Source organism: Cydia fagiglandana, chromosome 2 (genome assembly GCF_963556715.1).
Source record: "Cydia fagiglandana chromosome 2, ilCydFagi1.1, whole genome shotgun sequence".
Taxonomy (NCBI): Eukaryota; Metazoa; Arthropoda; class Insecta; order Lepidoptera; family Tortricidae; genus Cydia; species Cydia fagiglandana.
In genome coordinates this window covers 2,761,733-2,786,934 of record NC_085933.1, presented here as the reverse complement: position 1 = coordinate 2,786,934, position 25,202 = coordinate 2,761,733, and the positions used below count along the sequence as shown (strand labels likewise).

The window sequence follows — 25,202 nt, the reverse complement described above, 5'->3', positions numbered from 1 at the left end:
AACTTCGCATCGACGCCATTTTGCTTGCAAAATTTGACACTGACAGCCAACATACTAGCGTTGTGTTCATGTTGGATGAGTGTATTTTAATTTTACGTGTCTTTGAATTGCGTAAAATATTTAGATAATATCTAGACTAAGAGAATAAGTTAGAAAGTAAATAGTGTAAAGAAGCCATTTGTGCCAGTTTATTGGCATCATGCCTTCAATAGACATGATGGGTCCTCCGGGGCAGCCGCTAGACGCGGCGCCGGAGGAGCCCCAGGCGCCCCCGCCGCCGGTCATCGGGATCATTTACCCACCACCAGAAGTCAGGAGTATCCTTTTTATCACCAACAATTTATTTAGGCAGTATAGTGAGGTTGCAACAGTTTTTGAAATATAACCTAGTTTTGTGTATTGCACCTTTTTTATTTAGCCCTATGGCTTTTATAATGCTGTTATTTAATTAATATGAGTAATAAATAGATAGTTTTTAAATCCTTAAACTAAAAAAAAATGATAAATTTAATTTAAATGTCGATAATTCGTTTACAATGAAATCATCTTGCTATTTTTACTGTTTTCAATTCTAGTATCGAGAAATATGGGACTCTTATAGTTCCTTCTCTTGCATAGCTAACAAAATAGAAGAAAGTTATATTATCACACTTTATTTTTGTAAAAAATTAAGTTTCAGCTCAACCAAGATCCTTAACTACTTTCCAAAGATATTGTGGATAAGACGGCCAGCTTCGTAGCTCGCAACGGGCCGGAGTTTGAGGCGCGTATCCGGCAGAACGAGCTCGGCAACCCCAAATTCAACTTCCTCAACTCTGGGGACCCCTACCATGCCTATTATCAGCACAAGGTCAAGGAGATCAGAGAAGGGAAAGGTATTGTATAAAATTGTTGATAACCTTTCAGCGTAGAGGATATAACCGAACGTAGTAGCCATTAACAGGGGATCCCTCCTTCCCTCAGGGGATAATGATTGTAAATTACCTACTCTCGACTGTCTTGTTACTTTTATTTCAATGATGTTGGTTGTTCAATGAATTCACCTTTTTTGAATTTTTGTGGACTGTAGAAGTCATTTCAGGATAAAAAAATGACTCCAAAGAATTCAATCAATTTTTAAATATTGTATTTAGGCAAAATCATCAATCAAAACTAGGTAACAATCTGCAATTATCTCAGACACTGGGCCACCGCCGTCGGCCGGCGGGCCGCCCGGCATCCGCGGCGCGCTGGCGCCGGCGCAGGCGGCGCGCCAGCAGGAGCTGCTCAAGGCCGCAGCCCCCGCCGAGCCCCCGCCGCCGCGCGACCCGCCCCCGGACTTCGAGTTCCTCGCCGACGCGCCCTCCATCTCCGCCCTGGAGTTGGACATCGTCAAGCTCACGGCGCAGTTCGTGGCGAGGAACGGAAGGCAGTTCCTGACGGACTTGATGAAGAAAGAGGAGAGGAATCATCAGTTTGACTTCCTTCGCCCGCAGCATTCTTTGTTCCAGTACTTTACCAGGTAAGTTTTCTAGTGAATAGAAATTATGAGACTGAACTTAACAATAGGATTTATAATAAGGAGTTAGTTCTTTTTGTCTTGATTATGGTACATATATTGTACATAAATAAACAATCAGTGTTACTTTTTGTAAAGTGACAAGTTTGCGATATATCTTCTTTAGAGAGATAGGCAAACAACCAACTTGTAGCTTCATAAGTTGAGACCCAGTTAATTCAGTTGTTTAGTAGGCTGAAACAACTGGTATAACAGTTGGAACACGGTTGTATAAACTTGCTTAAAAAATGAGACGATTTTTATATAGAAGTTTTGCTGAGTGTATTTTATATATAGACTAGACATAAAAATTCAAAATCGCTCTCCTTCTTGATGCGACTGGCAAATCATATTACTTTTTGGCAACCGGGTTTTTTAACCTAATTAGACCCCGCTGAATCCGAATTTGCCGGTTGCTCGATCGAAATCTTGACCGGAAGTGAGATATTTGACATTAAAGCTCCCTTTTTTTCGTTTTTCGTAAATAACTCTTAAACGGTGGCGCATAGCAAAAAATGTTATATTACATAAGTAATCTGCATAAAATTGCCTACAACAAAGATTCAGTACAATTTTTCGCTAGGATCAATATTCAAAGAGATTTTAACGCGGGAAATTTAATTATAATCACTTCTAAGGTCCCGTTTTTTAGGTTTTCGTAAATAACTCATTAACGGTGGCCAATATCAAATAATGTTGTTAGACGTTAATAATCTACACAAAATTTTGAACGAAAAAGATTCAGTACACTTTTCGCAGGGATCAATATTTAAAAAGATAATAAAGAGGGAAATTTAATTATAATAAATTCTAAGGTTCCTTGTTTTTATTTTTTCGTTAATAATTTGAAAAGTATGACTCATAGCAAAAAAAATCTTATACATAAATAATAAACGTAAAATTTCCTACAAGAAACATGTAGAACACTTTTCACTAGGATCAATATTTAAAAAGACAAAGCAGCGGGTAAGTTAATTATAATCAATTTTTAAGTCCCTTTTTAGTTTTTTGTAAATAACTCGTAAACGGTGTCCCATAGCAAAATAAGTTTTTAAAAATAAATTATCTACATAAAATTTCCTCCAAAAAACATCTCCAACACTTTTCTCTAGGATCAATATTTCAAGCGATATTAAAGGAAGAAAGTTAATGACAATCAGTTCACAGGTCACTTTTTTTTAGTTTTTCGTAAATAACTCGTAAACGGTGGCCCGTTGCAAAACAATATTCTACACAAATATTAAACCTAAAATTGTCCACAAAAAAGGTTATGTACACTTTTTCGCTACGATCAATATTTAAAGAGGTATTAAAGGGGATAAGTTAATTATACTCAATTTCCAGGTCCCTATTTTTAGGTTTTCGTCTATAGGTATAGGTAAAGAACTATTTTATATTATTTTATTTCCAAAATTTAGACCCAGTAGTTAAGGAGATAAAGGGGGGGGATGGTAATTTTTTGTATTTTAATGTTTTATTTTGGGGGGGGGGCTTTATCTCCGAAACTACTGGATCTAAAATTTTGAAAAAATATACAGAATAGAACCTATAGATGACAGGAAAACCTATTAGAATTATGCAGTCAAGCGCGAGTCGGACATGACTTAGTTTTTGAACCGATCCCTACAGGTTTTTTAAAGGCAATTCACTCGCGTTTCACATATATAAAATACATTGTTAAAAATTAGGTAATGTAGGTACGGAAACCTTGCAACGCGAGTCCGACTCACGCTTGGCTGGTTTTTTTTTCATTTTGTGGTACGGAACCCTAAAAAGAGAAAAGTGTTCCATATATTTTTCGTACAAAATTTTATATCGATTATTTATTTACAAGAACATTTAAGAACTTATTTTGCTATGAGCCTTATTTTACGAGTCATTTACGAAAACCTAAAAATAGGGACCTGGAAATTGATTATAATTAACTTACCCCCTTGAATACCTCTTTAAATATTGATCGTAGCGAAAAAGTGTACAGAACCTTTTTTGTGGACTATTTTAAGTTTAATATTTATGTAGAATATTGTTTTGCACCGGGCCACCGTTTACGAGTTATTTACGTAAAACTAAAAAAAAGTGACTTGTGAACTGATTGTAATTAACTTTCTTCCTTTAATATCGCTTGAAATATTGATCCTAGAGAAAAGTGTTCTGGATGTTTTTTGGAGGAAATTTTATGAAGATATTTTTTTCTTAAATACCTATTTTGCTATGGGACGCCGTTTACGAGTTATTTACAAAAAACTAAAAAGGGACTTTAAAATTGATTATAATTAACTTACCCGCTGCTTTGTCTTTTTAAATATTGATCCTAGCGAAAAGTGTTCTACATGTTTCTTGTAGGAAATTTTACGTTTATTATTTATGTATAAGATTTTTTTTTTTGCTATGAGTCATACTTTTCAAATTATTAACGAAAAAATAAAAACAAGGAACCTTAGAATTTATTATAATTAAATTTCCCTCATTATTATCTTTTTAAATATTTATCCCTGCGAAAAGTGTACTGAATCTTTTTTGTTCAAAATTTTGTGTAGATTATTAACGTCTAACAACATTTTTTGATATTGGCCACCGTTTATGAGTTATTTACGAAAATCTAAAAAACGGGACCTTAGAAGTGATTATAATTAAAATTGCCGCGTTTTAATCTCTTTGAATATTGATCCTAGCAAAAAATTGTACTGAATCTTTCTTGTAGGCAATTTTATGCAGAATACATATGTAATAGAATATTTTTTGCTAAGCGCCACCGCTTAAGAGTTATTTACGAACAACTGAAAAAAGGGACCTTTAATGTCAAATATCTCACTTCCGGTCAAGATTTCGATCGAGCAACCGGCAAATTCGGATTCAGCGGGGTCTAATTAGGTTAAAAAATCCGGTTGCCGAAAAGTAATATGCTTTGCCAGTCGAAATCGATTTTATGAAAAATATGACCAGTCTAATAGAGTTTATATAGAAGTTTGAAGTTGGTCCTACCTGCCATAATGAAATTACTTCATGTTGTATTAGGTTACTGGAACAATACACCAAAGTGTTACTCCCACCAAAGGAGCTAACAGCAAAGCTTGGCCAGGAGATCCGGACCGGGGCCCTCGACGCGGCCCGCGGGCGCGCCGCCTGGCTCGCGCACCAGGCGCGCCGCCGCGCCCAGGACGAGGCCCGAGTGGAGCGCGAGCGGCTCGCATACGCCTGTGTCGACTGGCACGACTTCGTAGTTGTCGAAACTGTCGACTACCCAGCGGGGGAGCCTGGAGACTTTCCACCGCCGACCACACCACTTGAAGTTGGAGCGAGAGTGCTGGCTCAAGAACGAGGCGTTACGGCTCCTATTGACGATGACACAGAAATGCAGCTCGAATCCGAATCAGAATCGGAGAGCGATGAGGAACTGTCCACTATGGAAGATCGCACGCAGCAGCAGCGACCTGATGATACGCGCGTCCAAGACATGGAGGAAGACAGTTCTTCGAGTGAAGACGAGCGCGCGCCAGCTCCTCCACCACCGCGTCGTCCAGTCCGCGAAGAAGCACCGCTACCACCTCGTCCGGACCGCGTCGTTGTCAAGCAATACGATCCGAAGCAGCCGCGACCGGCCCCCGCCCCGCCGGGCGACGAGTGGCTAGTCTCCCCTATCACCGGAGAGAAGATCCCAGCGAGCAAAGTTGCCGACCACGTCCGTATCGGTCTATTGGATCCTCGCTGGTTGGAGCAGAGAGATCGCGCGGCGGCTGAACGCTCCGACCGCGACGAGGCGCTCGCCCCGGGCGCCGCGATCGAAGCCAGCCTCAAGCAGCTCGCCGAGCGCCGTACCGATATCTTCGGTGTCGGTGACGAGGAAACGGCTATCGGTAAAAAGATCGGCGAAGAGGAGAAGCGTCGCGATGATAGAGTCACTTGGGACGGGCATACGTCTAGCGTCGAAGCGGCTACGCGCGCCGCTCGCGCTCATATCACACTTGAAGACCAGATTCAGCAAATCCACAAAGTTAAAGGGCTATTACCAGATGAGGAGAAGGAGAAGATAGGTCCGAAGCCCGTGACGGCGCCGCCGCCGCCGCGCATGGCGCCGCCCCGGCCGGCGCCGCCGCCCGCGCCGCCGCGGCCGGTGGCGCCGGCGCCGGTGCTGCTGCAGCCGCTGCCGTCGCTGATGGTGCTGCCGCCGATGGCGCCGCGGCCGCCGCTGATCGCGACGCCGGTGCCGGGGTATTACGCCCCGCCCGTGGAGGAGGAGGAGCCGGCCGCGAAGCGCCCGAGGACGGAGGACACGCTCGAGCCGGAGTCTACGTGGTTAGGTGAGTTTCGCGTGCATCTTTCTTTAATATCTCAAGAATACCTATCTCTTTAAAAAAACAACCATTTAGCATCACTTTACATTAAATTTGAAACAGACATATTACGTGTCTATATGTTTCTATACATATAATGTGTATGTATGTGTGAGAGACGGAGATCAGTCGGATCCTATCACTAACCTAGCTACAGTGACTTAATCGAGACTCCGCTTATGTTTCCATCACCTTTCTTTTCTTACTCATTTTATAGCAGCGACATCTACCGACCTACCGTACGCATATAAACTGCACCAACATTAAAACCATATTGAGAAGTCATCTTAAAAGAAAAACAACAATCTGTCCTATACTGAATTGATTTGTTTTTCCAGCTCGCCACGGAGGCGGTAACGTAGGCGTGAGCGTGGTTCTTCCCGCGCTCCCAGAGCGCACGGAGTGGCGCCTGGACGGGCGCGCGCTGCCGCTGTCCATCTCGCTGAGCGCCTCCGTCGCCGACCTCAAGACCATGCTGCAGCGCTCCACCAACATGCCCATTGCTAAACAGAAGCTGCAGTACGAGGTTAGTCGCTAATATAAGCAAGTTCGTAGCACATCACTCTATGCCGTAGCACATAAAACCTTCGTAGCACACTACAAGCTCCGCTACGGGTCTTTACCAGTGAGTGTAGCACTCCCAGCGCTACCAGAGCGCACGGAGTGGCGCCTGGACGGGCGCGCGCTGCCGCTGTCCATCTCGCTGAGCGCCTCCGTCGCCGACCTCAAGACCATGCTGCAGCGCTCCACCAACATGCCCATTGCTAAACAGAAGCTGCAGTACGAGGTTAGTCGCTAATATAAGCAAGTTCGTAGCACATCACTCTATGCCGTAGCACATAAAACCTTCGTAGCACACTACAAGCTCCGCTACGGGTCTTTACCAGTGAGTGTAGCACTCCCAGCGCTACCAGAGCGCACGGAGTGGCGCCTGGACGGGCGCGCGCTGCCGCTGTCCATCTCGCTGAGCGCCTCCGTCGCCGACCTCAAGACCATGCTGCAGCGCTCCACCAACATGCCCATTGCTAAACAGAAGCTGCAGTACGAGGTTAGTCGCTAATATAAGCAAGTTCGTAGCACATCACTCTATGCCGTAGCACATAAAACCTTCGTAGCACACTACAAGCTCCGCTACGGGTCTTTACCAGTGAGTGTAGCACTCCCAGCGCTACCAGAGCGCACGGAGTGGCGCCTGGACGGGCGCGCGCTGCCGCTGTCCATCTCGCTGAGCGCCTCCGTCGCCGACCTCAAGACCATGCTGCAGCGCTCCACCAACATGCCCATTGCCAAACAAAAACTGCAGTACGAGGTTAGTCGCTAATATAGGCAACGTAGCACATTACTCTATGCCGTAGCACATAAAACCTTCGTAGCACACGACAAGCTCCGCTACGGGTCGTTACCAGTTAGTGTAGCACTCCCAGCGCTACCAGAGCGCACGGAGTGGCGCCTGGACGGACGGGCGCTGCCGCTGTCCATCTCGCTGAGCGCCTCCGTCGGCGACCTCAAGACCATGCTGCAGCGCTCCACCAACATGCCCATTGCTAAACAAAAACTGCAGTACGAGGTTAGTCGCTAATATAAGCAAGTTCGTAGCACATCTTTCCATGCGTAGCACTTTAACCTTCGTAGCACATTACAAACTACGCTACACCATGGCTACACCCTAACAGAGGGTAACATCAAAAGAGAAGGAAAAGGAAGACCTGTTTCTTGTCACATTTTTTTTTAATATTTAGAATTTTATGGCCTGCATTGAAACCTTTGCTGGCGCCATCTGTAAAATCCTCATCTAAAATAACGTTATTAAATATAACATAACTACCATCAACATCGTATTCATCTGAAGCCTAAGAAATAACTATTACAAATTGATCTTTAATTTCTTGTCAACAGGGTCTATTCTTCAAAGACAGCAACACACTGGCATACTACAACGTGCCGCCCGGCGCGGTCATACAACTGCAAGTGAAGGAGAGAGGAGGACGCAAGAAGTAAAAGAGAGAGACACAACACACACAGTAGTGTTTATTCTGGCATTCAAGTGCATAAGCTATAGGTATAGGACATTACAATATTATATCAAAGAGTTAACTTTTTGGGAAGTGATACCTATAAAATAATTGAGTTGAATGGGTAAAATGACAGAAAATTGTATCTTGAAATAAAATGTGTTTATGATACTAGCAAACTAAATAAACACAATTACATAATTCTGTAATACGGTTTCATTTAACACTTTCGCAGCCGGGCAAAAAACGGCGCACTACCCCAGAAACCGGCCGTCTATATCTGCGTACAAAAGAACCCGCTGGGCGGGTTGTCCGGCATCTGAGCAAACATTACGAGTGCCTACCAGGCGGGTTCTCGGTAGTCAAAGTGTTAACCCCCAGATTCACTACCAGCATTCTTCTAGTTTTATTGTTCAAATATCGACAGCCTAACCACCTTTAGGGTGGTATTCCACCTGTCCATTATCTTTGTCCAATGTTTATTGGAGCATTCCACGGGTTGTCCCGTACAAACGCATTTTATTTCCTGTGTTGCGACTTTTTTTTTCGGCATTTAAAGTAGCCGATTATTTTTCTGCGCATAATTATGACCATTTGCCATAGAAAAGGAAACTCTTGTACTTGCAAGTCTTCAGAAAATCGCGTTTGTACGGGACAAATGGTAGACGATTTCATGGAATGCTCCATTGCGTTTCACTTTTTGCTTAATGAGAAAGTGAGACGCAATGACATTGGTCAAAGAAATCGGACAGGTGGAATATGAGTATTTTTCTTGTAGTAACTCATGTTGGAACTTAGAAGTGAATACTATAGTCTGTATTCTTAGGTATTTAAATAAAAGTAAACAAAATTTACCCTGAAATGGCTTCTTAAGCCACTTGACGAATGTAGGTTACAGTCACGTCGTTCAGTGACAGATCCAGGCGGTTTTGCATGGTTGGTTGGTTGGTTAACCAATAAATGTTATAACTAGGTACCCGAAAAGGTACAGCCGCCATCATATACATCGGAGCGGCCGAGGTGCTCAAAAGCATCTGAACACGCACTCTAACGCCTTGACAATAGAGGCGTGTACAGATATTTGTGAGCGCCTTGGCCGTTCCGATATATTTCTATCTATATGGCTACTAATTATTTGTTTACTTTTATTTAAATACCTAAAGATACAGAGTATAGAATATGAAAAACCAAGTTTCAATGTTAAACTTTTTTATTAAAAACGCATAGAAAATACAAGCTTAAAAAATCCTCACTGCTCCATGTTACAGATATGGATGTTTTATATTAAAATGTAAAGTATACAATTAAATATTGCACTGCAAAGCACCATTACATAGTGATATGCTTGTGATGTAGTTTATATAAAGAAATATAGTGTAAATATATTCTAAAATCTTCATACTAAACTTAACAATATTTGTAAGTACGATATTTAGGTAATCACAATGGAATGTCAGATTTTAAATCACAAACTAAAAATTAGTTAACATATAAAATAACGGAACACTTAGCAAAGGCACATTTACATTTGTGACGTCCCACGGGTAAAGGTAACTTATGGCGGTTGGCGCTTACGCTATTATTAACGCCGATCCAATATTATTGCGGCGCTATGCGACGTAAGCGCCAGCCGCCATAAGGTACCTTTTGCCATGGAACGTCACATTTAATGCTACCTATGGAATGTAAGTTACTTAAATGCAAAGACCAAACACTGTAAATCTGTTTTGAACCGTTTAACTGTCCAGTGAAAAATTAGTAACTGCCTTGTAGCCCAGGGGTCTCAAATCTACTGAAAGCTAAAGGCTTGGGCGTGGCCATGAGTCCAAAAGTTTTGACCCCCCTGCTATAGGCTATCAGAAATAGCATCAAAGACAAATCGCAAAAAGTAATTCTTCATAAATTTCATAACGGGGCATTTCGGTCGCGGAGTTGATGCGCAAATGCCGCAACCGCAGTCTAAATATGCCACTCATAAAACTACCTCCAGGTTATATAATTAGTATAGTTTGATTGACATTTAGGATGCGTTATCTATCTCATTCTCGGGATTAAAAAGGTTAATGAAATGCAACGCATGTCATTTGCCCAGCGTATGGGGCTGTCCATAGATTACATCATCGATTTTTGCCCCCCCTCCCCCCGCCCCTCTATAATCATCCAAAAATCATGCTTCAAATGACCCCATTTCCTCCTACTTCATGCTACCGTCATCCGATGTCCAGACCCCTATTTTGAAACAGACCCTAATTTGAAATGACGTAATTTATGAATAACCCCTATGTTGTTTGACAAACAAATGTATTTTCCATAAAATGTATGTCATATCAATGTTCTTTTTCACTGGCAGCTTCCATCGCATTTCACAAATATGCTTTCCAGAGTATAAAAGAGCATATCAGCTATCTTGAGCATTATTCACACATTCCCTTTTGGACTGCAAAAATACAGAGTGTTTGATACATCGTTTGCCAAATTAAAACGGCAGATAGGTTGAGTCATTTGCTATCTTCTCATGCCTAGAAAAACAAAATTGGCCATGGTTTTTTTTACTAACTACGTACTACGCAAGTAAAAATTTGGAATTAACAAAAAACTGGCATAGAAGTGAAATAGTTATTTGTACAACAAGAGATCAAAGTTTGATATTTCTTCGAGTGCTTATTTTGAGTCCCGTGCAAGCGAAAGATTCTATAATAGATTCACGAGCGTAGCGAGTGAATCTAATTTAGAATCTTGAGCGTAGTAAGGGATTTAAAAGCGCACAAGATGTAAATAACTTTGATCTCGTGTAGTACACAAATTTTTTCACCCTAAGCAGTGAGAACATACCTAGAGGGACAGAGATATAGAACCCAAGTATATCGAACTTGTATTAGACCCCGCATGTTTAAATGACATTTGACTATAAAAGTCACTTGAATGACATTTTGTCTCACTCAGTGAACAAAATGCGATTTTGCTCACTCATACTGTCTCACTAAGTGAGCAAAATGCGATTTTGCTCACTGAGTGAGACAAAATGACTCAGTGAGCAAAATCGCATTTTGCTCACTGTTTTTAAGAAGCAAAGTACCCTTGTTCGAGCTGCTGAGGTGAAAAAACATTTTTGCGTCAAATTAAAAAAATTTTGGCCTGAGAAGATAGCAAATGACTCAAACTATCTGCCATTTTAATTTGGCAAACGATGTACCAAACACCCTGTAGATTCTAGATAGTATTTATATAAATTATATCACTCAATTCTATAAAGGAACTTAGATCAAAAATTCATACCAAAATCTCATAAAGAACTAACAATAGTGCAAAAAGTGCATACATATGTAAGCATGTACCTATGTATAAGTGTATCTTTGATACGTTAATATAGGTCAGTGTTCTAAGTATAACAGAGAGACAGTAAAAACAACATCAAAAATGCCTGAAATTAGGCAATTATAGAAAAGTCTGGTCAAAGTAACTTTGAACATAGCATATTTCAAGGTTTACATAGCAATGGATTGTTATCCTTTTTTAGGGTTCCGTACCCAAAGAGTAAAACGGGACCCTATTACTAAGACCGTCCGTCCGTCCGTCCGTCTGTCACCAGACTGTATCTCACGAACCGTGATAGCTAGACAGTTGAAATTTTCACAGATGATGTATTTCTGTTGCCGCTATAACAACAAATACTAAAAACAGAATAAAATAAAGATTTAAATGGGGCTCCCTTACAACAAACGTGATTTTTGACCAAAGTTAAGCAACGTCGGGCGGGGTCAGTACTTGGATGGGTGACCGTTTTCTTTTTGCATTTTTTTCCGTTTTTTTTTTTGCTTTATGGTACGGAACCCTTCGTGCGCGAGTCCGACTCGCACTTACCCGGTTTTTTAAGCTTACGCACTTATATTTGGACACTAGGATTTGTTGACGGTTTTCATTTGTACATTTCGTATGTAATTTGAAAATCTTGACTGTTATTTAGCGTGTCGCTTTAGATTTTTTCTTTTAAACTGTACCGTTACCATGAGTTCACTGCGGCTGTATTCCCTAGACTGCGTAAGCTCGTGTTAAGCTCACACAGTGCATCTCGCTTGCACCAATACATGAGTACATTAACAGAAATGAGATACACTGCGAGTGAGTATAAGCAGTCACTAGTGTAACTAAACTGTCGAGGTAAAGATCATGATAAGGGTAGGTACAGGTGTAGTAAACTATAGTGTTTTTCAAACTCGATGGGTAGGACGACAGGTGTCATTTCAATACAATTTTGCGAGATTTGGCGTTTTAAGTTATAAATTATATGGTGATGACACCTGTCATCCTACCCATCGAGTTTGAAAAATATTATATTTTTTAACTCTATGATAAATTAGCTTTCATATGCAGTGTTATATGTAAGTAAGCGGTTACTGTAGTTTAGGAATGTCTTCGAGCATCTTGCGGTAGCGGGCGAGCATGGGCGTGTATATTTTCTCCGCGTCGGGGTACGGGGTTGCTACCGGGGCTACCGTCGGCTCCGAACCTGAAATACCATGTTTTGTATTTTATGTACAATTTTAATGATCCCAACATTATTGGGAAACCAGGCATATATCGTAAGCTAGCTATAGTAAGAATTATCTCAGATGATTTTTTCGAGTTCGGGTGCTAATCCGTTAAACAAAAGCCTTTGTTTCTTTTAAGAGCGGTCTACAGCTAGTGCCAAAGCAACCATGTCGTTTAAAAAGCAACTATCGTGATAGTATTAAGGTTCAAATTCATATGACAGCTTGTTCAGAGAACAATTAGGGTGGTCTTGTTTTTTGAGATAGCAAAAACATGTTATCTCCGAATGGGCTGATTCAAGAATTTGAACCATATAATTAGAATGGTAAATTTGCTTTTTAAATGGGTTTGTTCCCGTTACTTACGTCGGGGCTATTAGCAGTAAGCATTGTAACCACTGCATAAAGGAAACAATATCTTTTGTTTAACAGATTAGGGTCAGAGCCCGAAAAAATCACCTGAGATTATTCATACTATAGCTAAACATAGGGCTAACAAGTCATACCCCACCTGGCGGCAAGCACAGACGCACGGTACGGGCTCTTGCCACTGCGACCCGCCCCGGCTGCGCACAGGTTACACAAAACCTTAACTTTTTATACACCTAAACTTTCCTCAAGAATTATTTTAAAATCCGTTCAGTACTTTTTTAGCTATCGCGAACATACAGACAGACGAGGCGGGGGACTTTGTTTTATAAGCTGTGATGATGATGATGCATTCCTGTTATCCCTCAATAGGAACATAGCGCTCGCAGAAGAATCCTCCATTTGTCACGATCTTGAGCGGCTACTTCCAGCTCTTTCCAGCCGAGTCCAGTTGAGCCAGCCTCTTTCCTAACTGATCCACGTAGTACAAGGCCTCCTCGACCGCCTACTACAGGCCGCATGCCAGCGGAGACCCTGCTTGGCCAGATGGCTGTCCGTTGTTTATAAGGTGTAGTGTTAGGTTATGGGCCCAGTGACTGCACTAAGCCCGAAAGTCTGGATATTGACGTTCGGTGTAAGTGAATTCGCCCTGTTAACAACTTGAGGTATCCCTTATCTAACGAGTGCTATATGTATCGTAATGGTTTGAAAAGAGGGCGTACCAGTAAGAGAGACTCCCGTCTTAGCGCTCCAAACTTCGGCGGCGCGAATGGCGGCGCCGAGGAGTGCGGCGTTAGCGTGCTGCTCCTGAAACACACACAGCATATTGAACACACAGACAAAACATCCTCCAGACTTAGCATAGTCGCGCTACCCCCTCTGCCACGCATACGTTAATTTTACTCCATGTTCGAGTCGAAAATGTCTTTGTGTGACGTCCGTGTCTTTGAACAGACCAATCACGGCACGGGACTTCGCTCACCTCGTCCCGCGCACCCCCGCATTTTTGGCATCATCGGTTGCATGAAATAATTGCTCTAAACTCGGTCTAGAGGATTCCTTCCTAGTCTATGATTGAACAAGACATTATTATAATAGTGCCACACAATAAATAATAGTGCTAGGTACAGAAGACTGACTCTCTAACAAAACGCGTCTGTTACGATCAGCACAGATATGGCCGCTAGGTGTCGACAGCGCCACGCGCGACTTATGGCTTTCCCCAAAATGACCTGTAGCAAAGCGACGAAATTGCGGAGTGAGCCACGCCTGATAGTGCTAGATTCTAACAGGGCATCTGGAATTCTTGGGTATGTATGAAATGCACGGTTGGACAACAATACAATGGCGGTAATGGGGGACAACGCGTCCCCTTGGAATTAATTTTGTTTATAGTCAAAAATACCAGTCTCTTCTGCCTTCCGCATCATAGTTATACCGACAGTGACAGAAGAAGATTTTACAAGTTCAGCGGGAGCGCTCTCCGTGGGATTGCCAAGTAAATATTCTCACAGACCAGGTATTGTTCTTTAAATTCCCTTTTATTCGTCGAGCCCACTTTGTCCTTTAATTATTCTGTTACTAACATTTTTTTTTTTTTACAGGTGGATTTGATTTATGTGAACATAGAACAAGAATCTCATGTTTGGTAACTAATGCGTGCAATACTCGCCAAGGCGGCGCAATGTCACGCAGAGAGCAAGTAATGCTCGATTTTCCTAGGATAGCGATGCCGTCATAATCGTCATATAGCGACCGTCCCCATACAAAATAATACGGCTAAATAAGGATGAGTGGTATTTTGTATGGAGACGGCTGCTATATGACGACACCGCTGCCATATGACGACACCACTATCCTGGGAAACTAGAGCTTAAGACAGGGGTCACCAAATGGCGGACCGCCGACCAATATAATTTTAATACTTATTTAATAAACTCAAGTAGAAACGGACCGCGAAACCGCGATGGTCACATTATTTAAAGAAATCGGACCCCTGAAGAAACTAATAGGTGACCCCTGGCTTAAGAGATACGGAAACGTATTGTTAGGAGTTATGGGGCCGATTTTAGAAAACCATTAAACTGCGTTCAAAAAAATTGCGGATAATGTTTTGAATACCTGAACATAGACGGGCGTGTTGAACACGTCGGCGAATATTTGCAAGAGCTCCTTGTTCACACTTGCTCCTCCCGTGGCGATCAAACGGGAATTTTCATCTGAAAGAAACAATTTTATAGTAGTAAATGTAACTTTGAAATAATGACATTACTATTTCCAGTATAAAGATAATAATTAATATAAAAAGTATAAAAAATTGTATAAAGGTGGCTGGCGCCCGGGCCAGATACAAAATCCTATAACTATTTGTTCCCGGGCGATAATTCAAAAAGTGGCTAATGAAGCCCTATATCAGCTGCGCATTATTACCGGGAGTGTCGACGGACGCAGGAGTAGACGGCGTGCACTCAGTAGATGGTCAGATGTGGTCAAAAATACTACCCAGACTTCGCTCCAGGCAATGATACATATGGCCGAAGATCGAGAGGCCTGAAGAGCAGTGGTAGAAAGAATACACTAGGAGTCACGTCCCTCAGACATGAAGAAGAATATCAGCTGATGCTCCTTTGGTCGATTGACGATCGAGAGGCTAGTTAGCGTGCCTAGTATATCTCCTTTTTTTACTCCTGGCATATGTAACTTTTGTAACCTGGCGTATGTATACTTTACCTTAATATCTAAAACAACTAAGGCCCACTTGCATCATCCTACTGGCCCGGGGTTAAGCGGTTAAACCGTTATCCCGGTGTCAAATTGTACCGATAACCATGGTAATTCCAGGTTTATCCGGATAATCCCAGGTTAGTGGAATGGTGCAAGTGGGCCTAAGAAGGAAATAATGTAATGAAGCAGACCTAAATGGAAACCCATGTCCTCGGCATGAGCTCGCCGCGCCAGCGCCTGGCCTTCAAGGAGAGCGCGCGCCTCGAACTGCGGCGCCGGCGCACACACCGCGCGGCCCGAGCCCTCCGCCAGCCGGCGGCCCGGCGCGCAGCGCGGCACGATCTCCGCCGTGTCGTAGTAGATACCTGCGAGGAAGGTATAACGTACTCAACCTAGACCAGTGGGGAGACACTCCTGACTCCTGACTTCGGTCGAACTCGGCTCCGTTCGGCTCAGCTTTGCTCCGAGCAATTGTTATGGTTGGCACCGCTTGACTTCCTTGTGCGTGCACGACCACAGATAAGATAAACACTTGAATTTTGACAACCCTAATTAGCCGAAAGGGCTAGTGCCATATATTAGAAAGGGATAGCATGATCCGACCCTGAATCGCTGTCAAACTTCGGGTTTGTAGGAAGTGTCCTTTGTGTACGGTAGTAGTATTTCTTCTGTGCCTAGAGATTATTTACGGATTTGACGGTAATTATTTACGGATTGCCCCTCCTTCCCTTCCCGAAACCCTTTCCCTTTACAAAAATAAGACAGCCGATAATGGTGTCACATCAAAATAAATAAAAATTCTGAGCCATTATACATATTAACGATTATATCATATACTTTTGTATTACTAGTCCATATTTTCTTTAAAACTAGCTTTCAAAACACCATAAGGCACCCAAAATAGCTCCAGCCAGCCTATCCCGATTCTGCCTAGTAAGAGACCCGTTTGCAAAACACAGTATGGCCACGTAGGGGGCCTCTGCCAGCCCCTAGGTCTCAGTGGCCATAACTAAACAGTATATATCACATATTTCTGACCGCAAATCGTTAAAAGCGTCCCATCAAGGTTCAGCCAATCTATCCCTATAATTATGTCTAGTGAGTGACCCGTTAGCAAAACACAGTAAGGCCATGTAAGGGGCCTCTGCCGGCCCCAAGGGCGCTGTAACTATGTAACAAAACAGTATAAAACTTACCCATATACCCCATATTTCCTCTGACAGTAGCCCTCAGCAAATCATTAAAGGCATCCCAACTAGCTCCAGCTAATCTATCCCTATGATTCTGCCTAGTGAGTGACCCGTTGGCAAAACACAGTAGGGCCATATAGGGGGCCTCGGCTGGCCCCACAAGGACGTGACCTGCAGGAGGGGCCTGCGCTTGGTCGAGGCCGAGGAGGAGTGTGTCTGATGTGCCGAGGCTGAGGCCTACCCAGCCAGGCCGGAGGCGGAGTCCTGCAAAAAAAAAACATTTTACTATGGGCAATTTTGCAAAAAAACTAAATAACTTATGAATGCTTTTTGCACGCTTAAGTTATCTTTTGTCTTCTTCCTGGCGTTATCCCGGCATGTTGCCACGGCTCATGGGAGCCTGGGGTCCGCTTGACAACTAATCTCATGATTTGACGTAGGCACTAGTTTTTACGAAAGCGACTGCCATCTGACCTTCCAACCCAGAGGGGAAACTAGGCCTTATTGGGATTAGTCCGGTTTCCTCACGATGTTTTCCTTCACCGAAAAGCGACTGGCAAATATCAAATGATATTTCGTACATAAGTTCCGAAAAACCCATTGGTACGAGCCGGGGTTTGAACCCGCGACCTCCGGATTGAAAGTCGCACGCTCTTACCGCTAGGCCAATCTTTTGTGCAATAAATAAATAGATCTGTCGTACCAAAGAGTTTCTTGGAACTTACATACGATTTACTATTTAGAAGTCGTATTTCGATGAAGGAAATATTGTGAAAAAACCGAACTTATTAATTTAATTATTATTACAAAGTTTAATAAATGGCACTTTCGTAATAAAACTAGTGCCGACGCTACCCCAAAGTTCCTTGAAAGACATGTAGTTTGGATACTTCTATGTAAAATCTCGCAAATATAACTTTATTCCAATACATTTAAGGTATGTTTTACAACAACATCCACCAAGATATGTTATCAAGTATCTAATTCATCCAGATCGCTGGTGGTTATATTTGCTAAATGAATGTAGAGTAGATCAACTGAATGTATCTTATCTAAGACGCATTACGTTTACTTCTTATCCGACACTTGAGATAGCACTGAATTACTTTTTAATGGGTTAGATTACTATACTTACACAAGTTTATCTTTGTAAAATAGACTTGCCTTTTCAGGCATGCTTACGTTTTCACGTGAAAATGTGAAACTAAAAAAGCGAAACAGTAAGAATTGTTGTATTTTTTCTTCATTTCCGAACACAAAGTGGCATCTCCGACTTTCAAGCTGGTGTAAATAAATAATTATGGTTTGGAAACATTTTGAGTTTTGTGTTTAAGACTCAAGTCAATTAAGTACTAACAATAAGACTTTATGTAGCCTTTATAAGGCAGAGGAAATACGTCCTGCAATCATTTTGAACTTTATTTCAAAGTGATAGGGTTCAAAATTAAGTATGGCGCGATATGATTGTTTTACACATTATGAGTTTGTTTTATTTTCAAATTTCACCTGCAAGAGCAGAGTTGTTGTCACCCGTGAACGCGACCACTTGGCAGTCGGGTTTGAATCCGTATCGCTCCACGAAGTACGGCGCGATGGTGCCTAGCACGCTCGCCGTGGGTACTGGGGTGCCCAGTTTTTCCGCTAGGGTTTCATCGCCACAGGCCTAAAAAAAGATATAGTCATATATTATTGAGCAATTTCACACTAATTGAGCTTGTATCCTCCATATGCTTAATAGAGATAAATACTAAGATAATTATCTTAAATAAAATCAATATTTGAGCAACGAAAGTTTACCTTAAGGCACTTTTCACTCCAACTCTTGCTGTGCACATCAAGGAGATTCATCCCTGACCCATCGGACAAGTCTATCTCAGCTATCCGTCCCAGGAACAGGCTACAAGCAAACGAAGACACTAGGGATATTCGCGCAGCCGCCTGGTATACCCTGAGCTTCGTCCGGAACATTTTGCGGATCTGAGAGCCTGTGAAACGCTCGTAGGCTGTGGAACCGGTGATTTTGGCGAGGGCCTGCAATGAGAAATGAGTCTTAAGGACTGGCAATTTCTTCTTCACTATACTCCTATAGGTAGAATGTCAGGCGTCTGTTCTTGAATCACCCATTACTTTTTTTTCAAAAAGAGAAAAATTATTGGCCTTGATGTAATAAAAGTAGAGTTAGTGACATTACCATTTGTAAATCAACATTATTCTATAAAAAAATGTATATATCAGCCTCAGTGGTTTTCACTTTGAGTAGTCAACGCCATTTATAACGACATTGCTTATAACGACGAAAATTTTAAGGTATTTTGAGGTTTTTGAGGGACAATTAATCTTGGTTAACATGGACTATCAGTTATAATTATATCAATCATAATTCTCTAGTGCTCTGCACTCTCTGCAGTCTAGTGTACTCGTAGTACTGGAATCCATCCAGACCGGAGAGTCAGCCACAAAGGCAGTGGCCAGTTGCGTGTGCAGGAACTCATCCGAAGACAGTTTTGAGAGACGGGCTCCACCATATATAGACAACCAAACACTACCTCAGAGCCTCTAACAGCCTCCTCTAGTGCTCTGCAGTCTACTGTAGTACTGGAATCCATCCAGACCGGAGAGTCAGCCACAAAGGCAATGGCCAGTTGCGTGTGCAAGAACTCATCAATGACAATTTCGAGAGACTGGCTTCACCCTGTATAGACAACCAAACTAGTGTTTGCTAGGCTCAGAGGTAGTCCTCTGAGCCTCCAACAGCCTCCTCTAGTGCTCTGCAGTCTACTGTACTACTGGAATCCATCCAGACCGGAGAGTCAGCCACAAAGGCAGTGGCCAGTTGCGTGTGCAGGAACTCATCCGAAGACAGTTTTGAGTGACGGGCTCCACCATATATAGACAACCAAACACTACCTCTGAGCCTCCAACAGCCTCCTCTAGTGTTCTGCAGTCTACCGTAGTACTGGAATCCATCCAGACCGGAGAGTCAGCCACAAATGCAGTGGCCAGTTGCGTGTGCGGGAACTCATCTGAAGACAGTTTTGAGAGACGGGCTCCACCATATATAGACAACCAAACACTACCTCTGAGCCTCCAACAGCCTCCTCTAGTGTTCTGCAGTCTACCGTAGTACTGGAATCCATCCAGACCGGAGAGTCAGCCACAAAGGCAGTGGCTAGTTGCGTGTGCAGGAACTCATCTGAAGACAGTTTTGAGAGACGGGCTCCATCATATATAGACAACCAAACACTACCTCTGAGCCTCCAACAGCCTCCTCTAGTGCTCTGCAGTCTACCGTAGTACTGGAATCCATCCAGACCGGAGAGTCAGCCACAAAGGCAGTGGCCAGTTGCGTGTGCAGGAACTCATCTGAAGACAGTTTTGAGAGACGGGCTCCACCATATATAGACAACCAAACACTACCTCTGAGCCTCCAACAGCCTCCTCTAGTGCTCTGCAGTCTACCGTAGTACTGGAATCCATCCAGACCGGAGAGTCAGCCACAAAGGCAGTGGCCAGTTGCGTGTGCAGGAACTCATCCGAAGACAGTTTTGAGAGACGGGCTTCACCATCCTTGGACCACCATACTGAGCCATGTTGCTGCAAGGTTTAATAATGATTTGTGTTAAAATGAAGGCTAAATATATTTTGAGATACATATAAACAATTTTTGGCAATGGCATTTTTGGGGTGAGAGTAAAGACAAATATGGGAACCACTATTCTAGATCTACATAATTTATAATAATGAGGAAATAATGTAGTTAAGATAAATCAAACCTGTGCTGCGCCTGACAGTGCTTCAACAGTGGAGAAGTCTACTCCAGCGACTATGAGCCTGTCCATCACCATGTCCAGGGCCTTGACCCATAATAGTGGCGGTGCTGTCACCTCACCCCCCTCGCCTCGTCGCACCCCACCCACTGTCCTGAAATGGAAAATGTTCTTTATATTAACACTATATTGAGGACTTGGTAATTGATAGGTATTCTACTTCTGCATTTCCTCATTTCCGTGTTACTTACATACCTAAAAAATTATTAAATGAATCCCTCTAGTCCAAGGCATAGACAATAAACCTTATATCTGAAATTGAGTGTGCACTATTACATTCGTAGAACTTATGGAAATCCTTGAAAGGAAATGGCGTTGGATCAGACACATGCTATGGATATTGTGGTTGTTTTTGTCTATGTGACAGCATGATAAAACAGTGTCTGCCACTGTCTATCCCGCTGTGTTAAAGAGTGACAGTTATTTTATCACATGGATAAAGCCATCCATAATACGCCTGCAGATTTCTTTACACAAACCTGAACTCTGGAAGATCAACATCAAATTCAACATCTGCCTCTTGTAATATTCCATAATCCTCATCTATTACTAGTGCCTTGAGCTGCAACAAATATTTAAAACTTTAAACAAGTCACTAAAAATGTTTACAAGCATGAAATGTGTGTGTATGACTTCATTCAAAGCTAAAAGTTTGTAAACAACAATGGTATTTGAAAAATTGTTGATATTATCTAATATTATCTACGGTAACAGTACTAGCAAAGTGCCCACAAATATCAATTGGTTAATCAGTTTAAATAAATAAAGCACAGAGGCTATCTCTCAGTAAGTTCAATGTCACTTGCTGTTTTCGTTGCTATGATATTGTTAAAACTTTTAACCATTTTTCTTTCAACCTATTATAATTTATATTACCGAATATACGCACCTTATTAGCATTTAAACAAATCACTATCACACAACCACTAATTATAAAAGTATTCTAATTATTGCAGTAAGTAATTAAGTTATATCTGCCTTACTTTGACAAAACTTTTGCAAAAACAAAACAAAACAAATGAACTCGAACCGAAAAAGACATACATACTTAAATCATGTTTTTTAAAACTCACCCTTTGTGTACTAAAATCAAAACCCAAAAAAGTTTTCTTCCGTGTGACTTCGGTCATTTTTTGACAGCCAATGACTAGGTGCGTTCCGGAGCGGGTGTGTTCACCACTTCGCACCGCTCTCGTGACTGAATGAATGCGGTTAATAAATATTCGTCACAATACAGCGCGGTTTCACGCTATCATTAAATCATATAGAGCAAAACTATTGTATTTTATTGCTCTAAGCTAAGAATTCCTTAATCAATCTCGTATAGTTTGACATAATTTTGATAAGAATTGTAGTTAATCGCGTCGCGCGTTAATTATCATTATTCTACGCTAACACATAAACTACCTATAAACATTATGCATTAAGTCCGTCATTTGTACCTTTTTTAATGTGCAATAAAGTTTAAAATAAACTATAATACCTAATAGGTACTAAATTAAGTCTAATAATTAATTCTAGAGCAAAAAAAAACATTATTTTTTTTAGAAGCAAATAAGTAATACATAGGTTGCTGCCAGGCGCGAGAGCTTTGTAAGTCAAAAACCAACTCTACAGCGTAACCATTTAGGTAGGGACTCTGCTTTTGACTTCGGTTGCAAAGAAAAAACGTCGCCCATGGAAATCCGCAACACCCCCTAATAGCATTTTCTTGTAGGGATTTTGTTGGGCCTTTGTTTACGTATTAGTTGGGCAACCGTTATATTTGGCCGTACGATTTGCTGGAGGGCCCTCGACAAAGGCCCTTCCGAAGATTCCCAACAGAGGGCCATTAGAGTAATTTTTTCGTTGGGCCTATTTAAATAAATCATACAATTATTCAACGGTGGTGGTTTTGGTTGGGCCGTGGTTGGGCCTATACACATTTGTTTGATGGTTGGTTAATTGTTACATTTGGCCGTACGATTTGCTGGAGGGCCCTCGACAAAGACCCTCCCAAAGATTCCCAACAGAGGGCCATTAGAGTAATTTTTTCGTTGGGCCTATTTCAATAAATCATACAATTATTCAACGGTGGTGGTTTTGGTTGGGCCGTGGTTGGGCCTATACTCATTTGTTTGATGGTTGGTTAATTGTTACATTTGGCCGTATGGCTTGCTGTAGGGCCAACTGCAAAAAAATAAAAAAGGGCAATTTTTTCGTTGTGCTTCTGTTTGCAAATTCAACAATTACCCATCGGCAAGTCAGGTAGGACGGTAAATAGTCGTGCACCAGGTTGAAGGCCCAACACAGCTTGTCCCACAAAGGGCCAACATTGTAACCTTAACGTTGGGTCTTGTGTAGGATTCTTACAATACTACCGTAGGTAAATAGTTGTGTAATTTATAGTGGGCCTACAGTCTTAATTATGTAATGGGCTTTTGTTTACGAGTCCTACAGTTACCCTACGTTAGGTAAGTGGTTGTGTAATACGACGTTGGGCCTTTGCTGATAAATATTACAATTACACTACGGTAGGCATTGGTTGTATCCACATGAAGGCCCTAGGCAGCAGTTGTTGTTAATCTTCTCTGTATCGTTCCAATTTTAGTATATGTACTGCCGAAGCAAGTACACTTACTATACACTCTAATTTGTATATATACTAACCGCACTTCGAAACTTCGTAAGCGAGATTTATGTTTTTTGAGATTTAAATTGAGAAAATGTTGGTAAAATACAATTTTTTTAATTTATGTATAAATTTTATAGTTACTTTAAAAAAATATTATGATTATATCCGGAATAATCGAGAAAATAACTATAACTTCGATGTTTGGAGACAGTAACGCCATCTAGTGACGCCACAAGCAAACTCAACTGGTATTGTTGGGCATCAGTACCACAGCCAATGTTGGTAAATGCGATATTTGTGCTCACTGGGCCAACGAATGTTATCGTTGTTTAGCCACCGGTACCAAAATACACAAAGGCCCATTGTTGGGCATCCGTGCCACAGCCAATGTTGGTAAATGCGGTATTCGTCACCATCGGGCCAACGAATGTTATCGTTGTTTAGCGAACGGTAGCAAAATACACAAAGGCCCATTTTTGGGCCTCAATGCTACAGCCAATGTTGGTAAATGCGATATTTGTCGTCATTGGGCCATCGTATGATATCGTTGATTAGCCAACGTTACCAAAATTAACAAAGGCCCATTGTTGGGCATCAGTGCTACAGCCAATGTTGGTAAATGCAATATTTGTCGTCATTGGGCCATCGGATGATATCGTTGATTAGCCAACGTTACCAAAATAAACAAAGGCCCATTGTTGGGCATCAGTGCCACAGCCAATGTTGGTAAATGCGATATTTGTCATCATTGGACCATCGGATGATATAGTTGATTAGCCAACGTTACCAAAATACACAAAGGCCCATTGTTGGCCATCAATGCTACAGTCAATGTTGGTAAATGCGATATTTGTCATCATTGGGCCATCGGATGATATCGTTGACTAGCCAACGTTACCAAAATCCACAAAAGCCCATTGTTGGGCATCCGTGCCACAGCCAATGTTGGTAAATGCGGTATTCGTCACCATTGGGCCAACGAATGTTATCGTTGTTTAGCGAACGGTAGCAAAATACACAAAAGCCCATTGTTGGGCATCCGTGCCACAGCCAATGTTGGTAAATGCGGTATTCGTCACCATTGGGCCAACGAATGTTATCGTTGTTTAGCGAACGGTAGCAAAATACACAAAGGCCCATTGTTGGGCATCACTGCCACTGCCAATGTGGGTAAATGCGATATATGTCATCATTGGGCCAACGAATATTATCGTTGTTTAGCCAACGGTACCAAAATACACAAAGGCCCATTGTTGGGCATCTGTGCCACAGCGAATGTTGGTAAATGCGATGGTGGGCCAATACAAAATTAACGTTGGCTACGGAACGAACCTCATCCCAACGTTTTCCCTACCGTTGGCACCGTGGGCCCCAACGAAAATGCTACTAGGGCCATCAGAGGTTCGTAAGAACTATTATATAATCTGTGCCAGAGGGCACCAGAGGGATTGTAAGTGCGCTGCCGGTATTTGAGATGGGAGTTCGCTTTAATGTTTAAAGGTCATATCATCACAGTTGAGAACGCAGCGCTAAGGAGTCAAGCCGATCCGAAATAATTATGCTGGCTGCTGATATTTCAAGTCGCTCTCCGTCCAATTCGGTCCGGAGGATATGAAATTCTGCTATACGTCCTATATAAGTATATACATATTTCATGCAGCCTGCACAGTCTTTAAGGACAGGCGTGGCTCACTCCGCGATTTCGTTGCTTTGCTACAGGTAGCTAAAAGTACATCTGTTCCACCCCAATTTTGGGGAAAGCCATAAGCCGCGCGTGGCGCTGTCGCCACCTAGCGGCCATATCTGTGCTGATCGTAACAGACTCGTTTTGTTAGAGAGTGAGTCTTCTGTACCTAGTACTATTATTTATTCTGTGGTATGGTTAATAAAGACGAACTTTACGATTATAGGATGTGAAATAAAACCTAACATATACAATTCGATCTGCCTATAAATGGGTGTGAAGGCAGTGGACAGGTGTGTCGTAATAACCGCGCTGCCTAAATGGGTTATAGCGGGGCGGGCAAGTTCAGTGACCTATTAAAAGAATCTTTTATGGTTGATGTAAA

General features: G+C 42.1%; 2 protein-coding genes across 2 annotated transcripts; one reads left to right on the top strand and one right to left on the bottom strand.

The window, feature by feature from the left end:
* The first annotated feature begins 73 nt into the window (after positions 1-73).
* On the top strand, positions 74-8,084 carry LOC134673543 (splicing factor 3A subunit 1). Its single transcript, XM_063531543.1, has 6 exons — positions 74-317; positions 711-875; positions 1,180-1,501; positions 4,553-5,835; positions 6,207-6,916; positions 7,765-8,084. The coding sequence occupies exons 1-5, from the start codon at positions 200-202 to the stop codon at positions 6,404-6,406; spliced, it is 2,088 nt and encodes a 695-aa protein (XP_063387613.1). The 5' UTR covers positions 74-199; the 3' UTR covers positions 6,407-6,916; positions 7,765-8,084.
* A 4,147-nt stretch (positions 8,085-12,231) lies between these two features.
* Positions 12,232-21,766, bottom strand: LOC134673534 (xylulose kinase). The gene is made up of 11 exons (XM_063531536.1): positions 21,593-21,766; positions 20,999-21,081; positions 20,466-20,613; positions 20,110-20,286; positions 18,490-18,723; positions 18,199-18,355; positions 16,699-16,956; positions 15,694-15,867; positions 14,900-14,997; positions 13,501-13,585; positions 12,232-12,387 (listed from the first exon to the last, which is right to left on the bottom strand). Exons 1-11 carry the CDS (start codon positions 21,647-21,649, stop codon positions 12,272-12,274), a joined length of 1,587 nt encoding a protein of 528 aa, XP_063387606.1. The 5' UTR covers positions 21,650-21,766; the 3' UTR covers positions 12,232-12,271.
* Between the last annotated feature and the right edge of the window lie 3,436 nt (positions 21,767-25,202).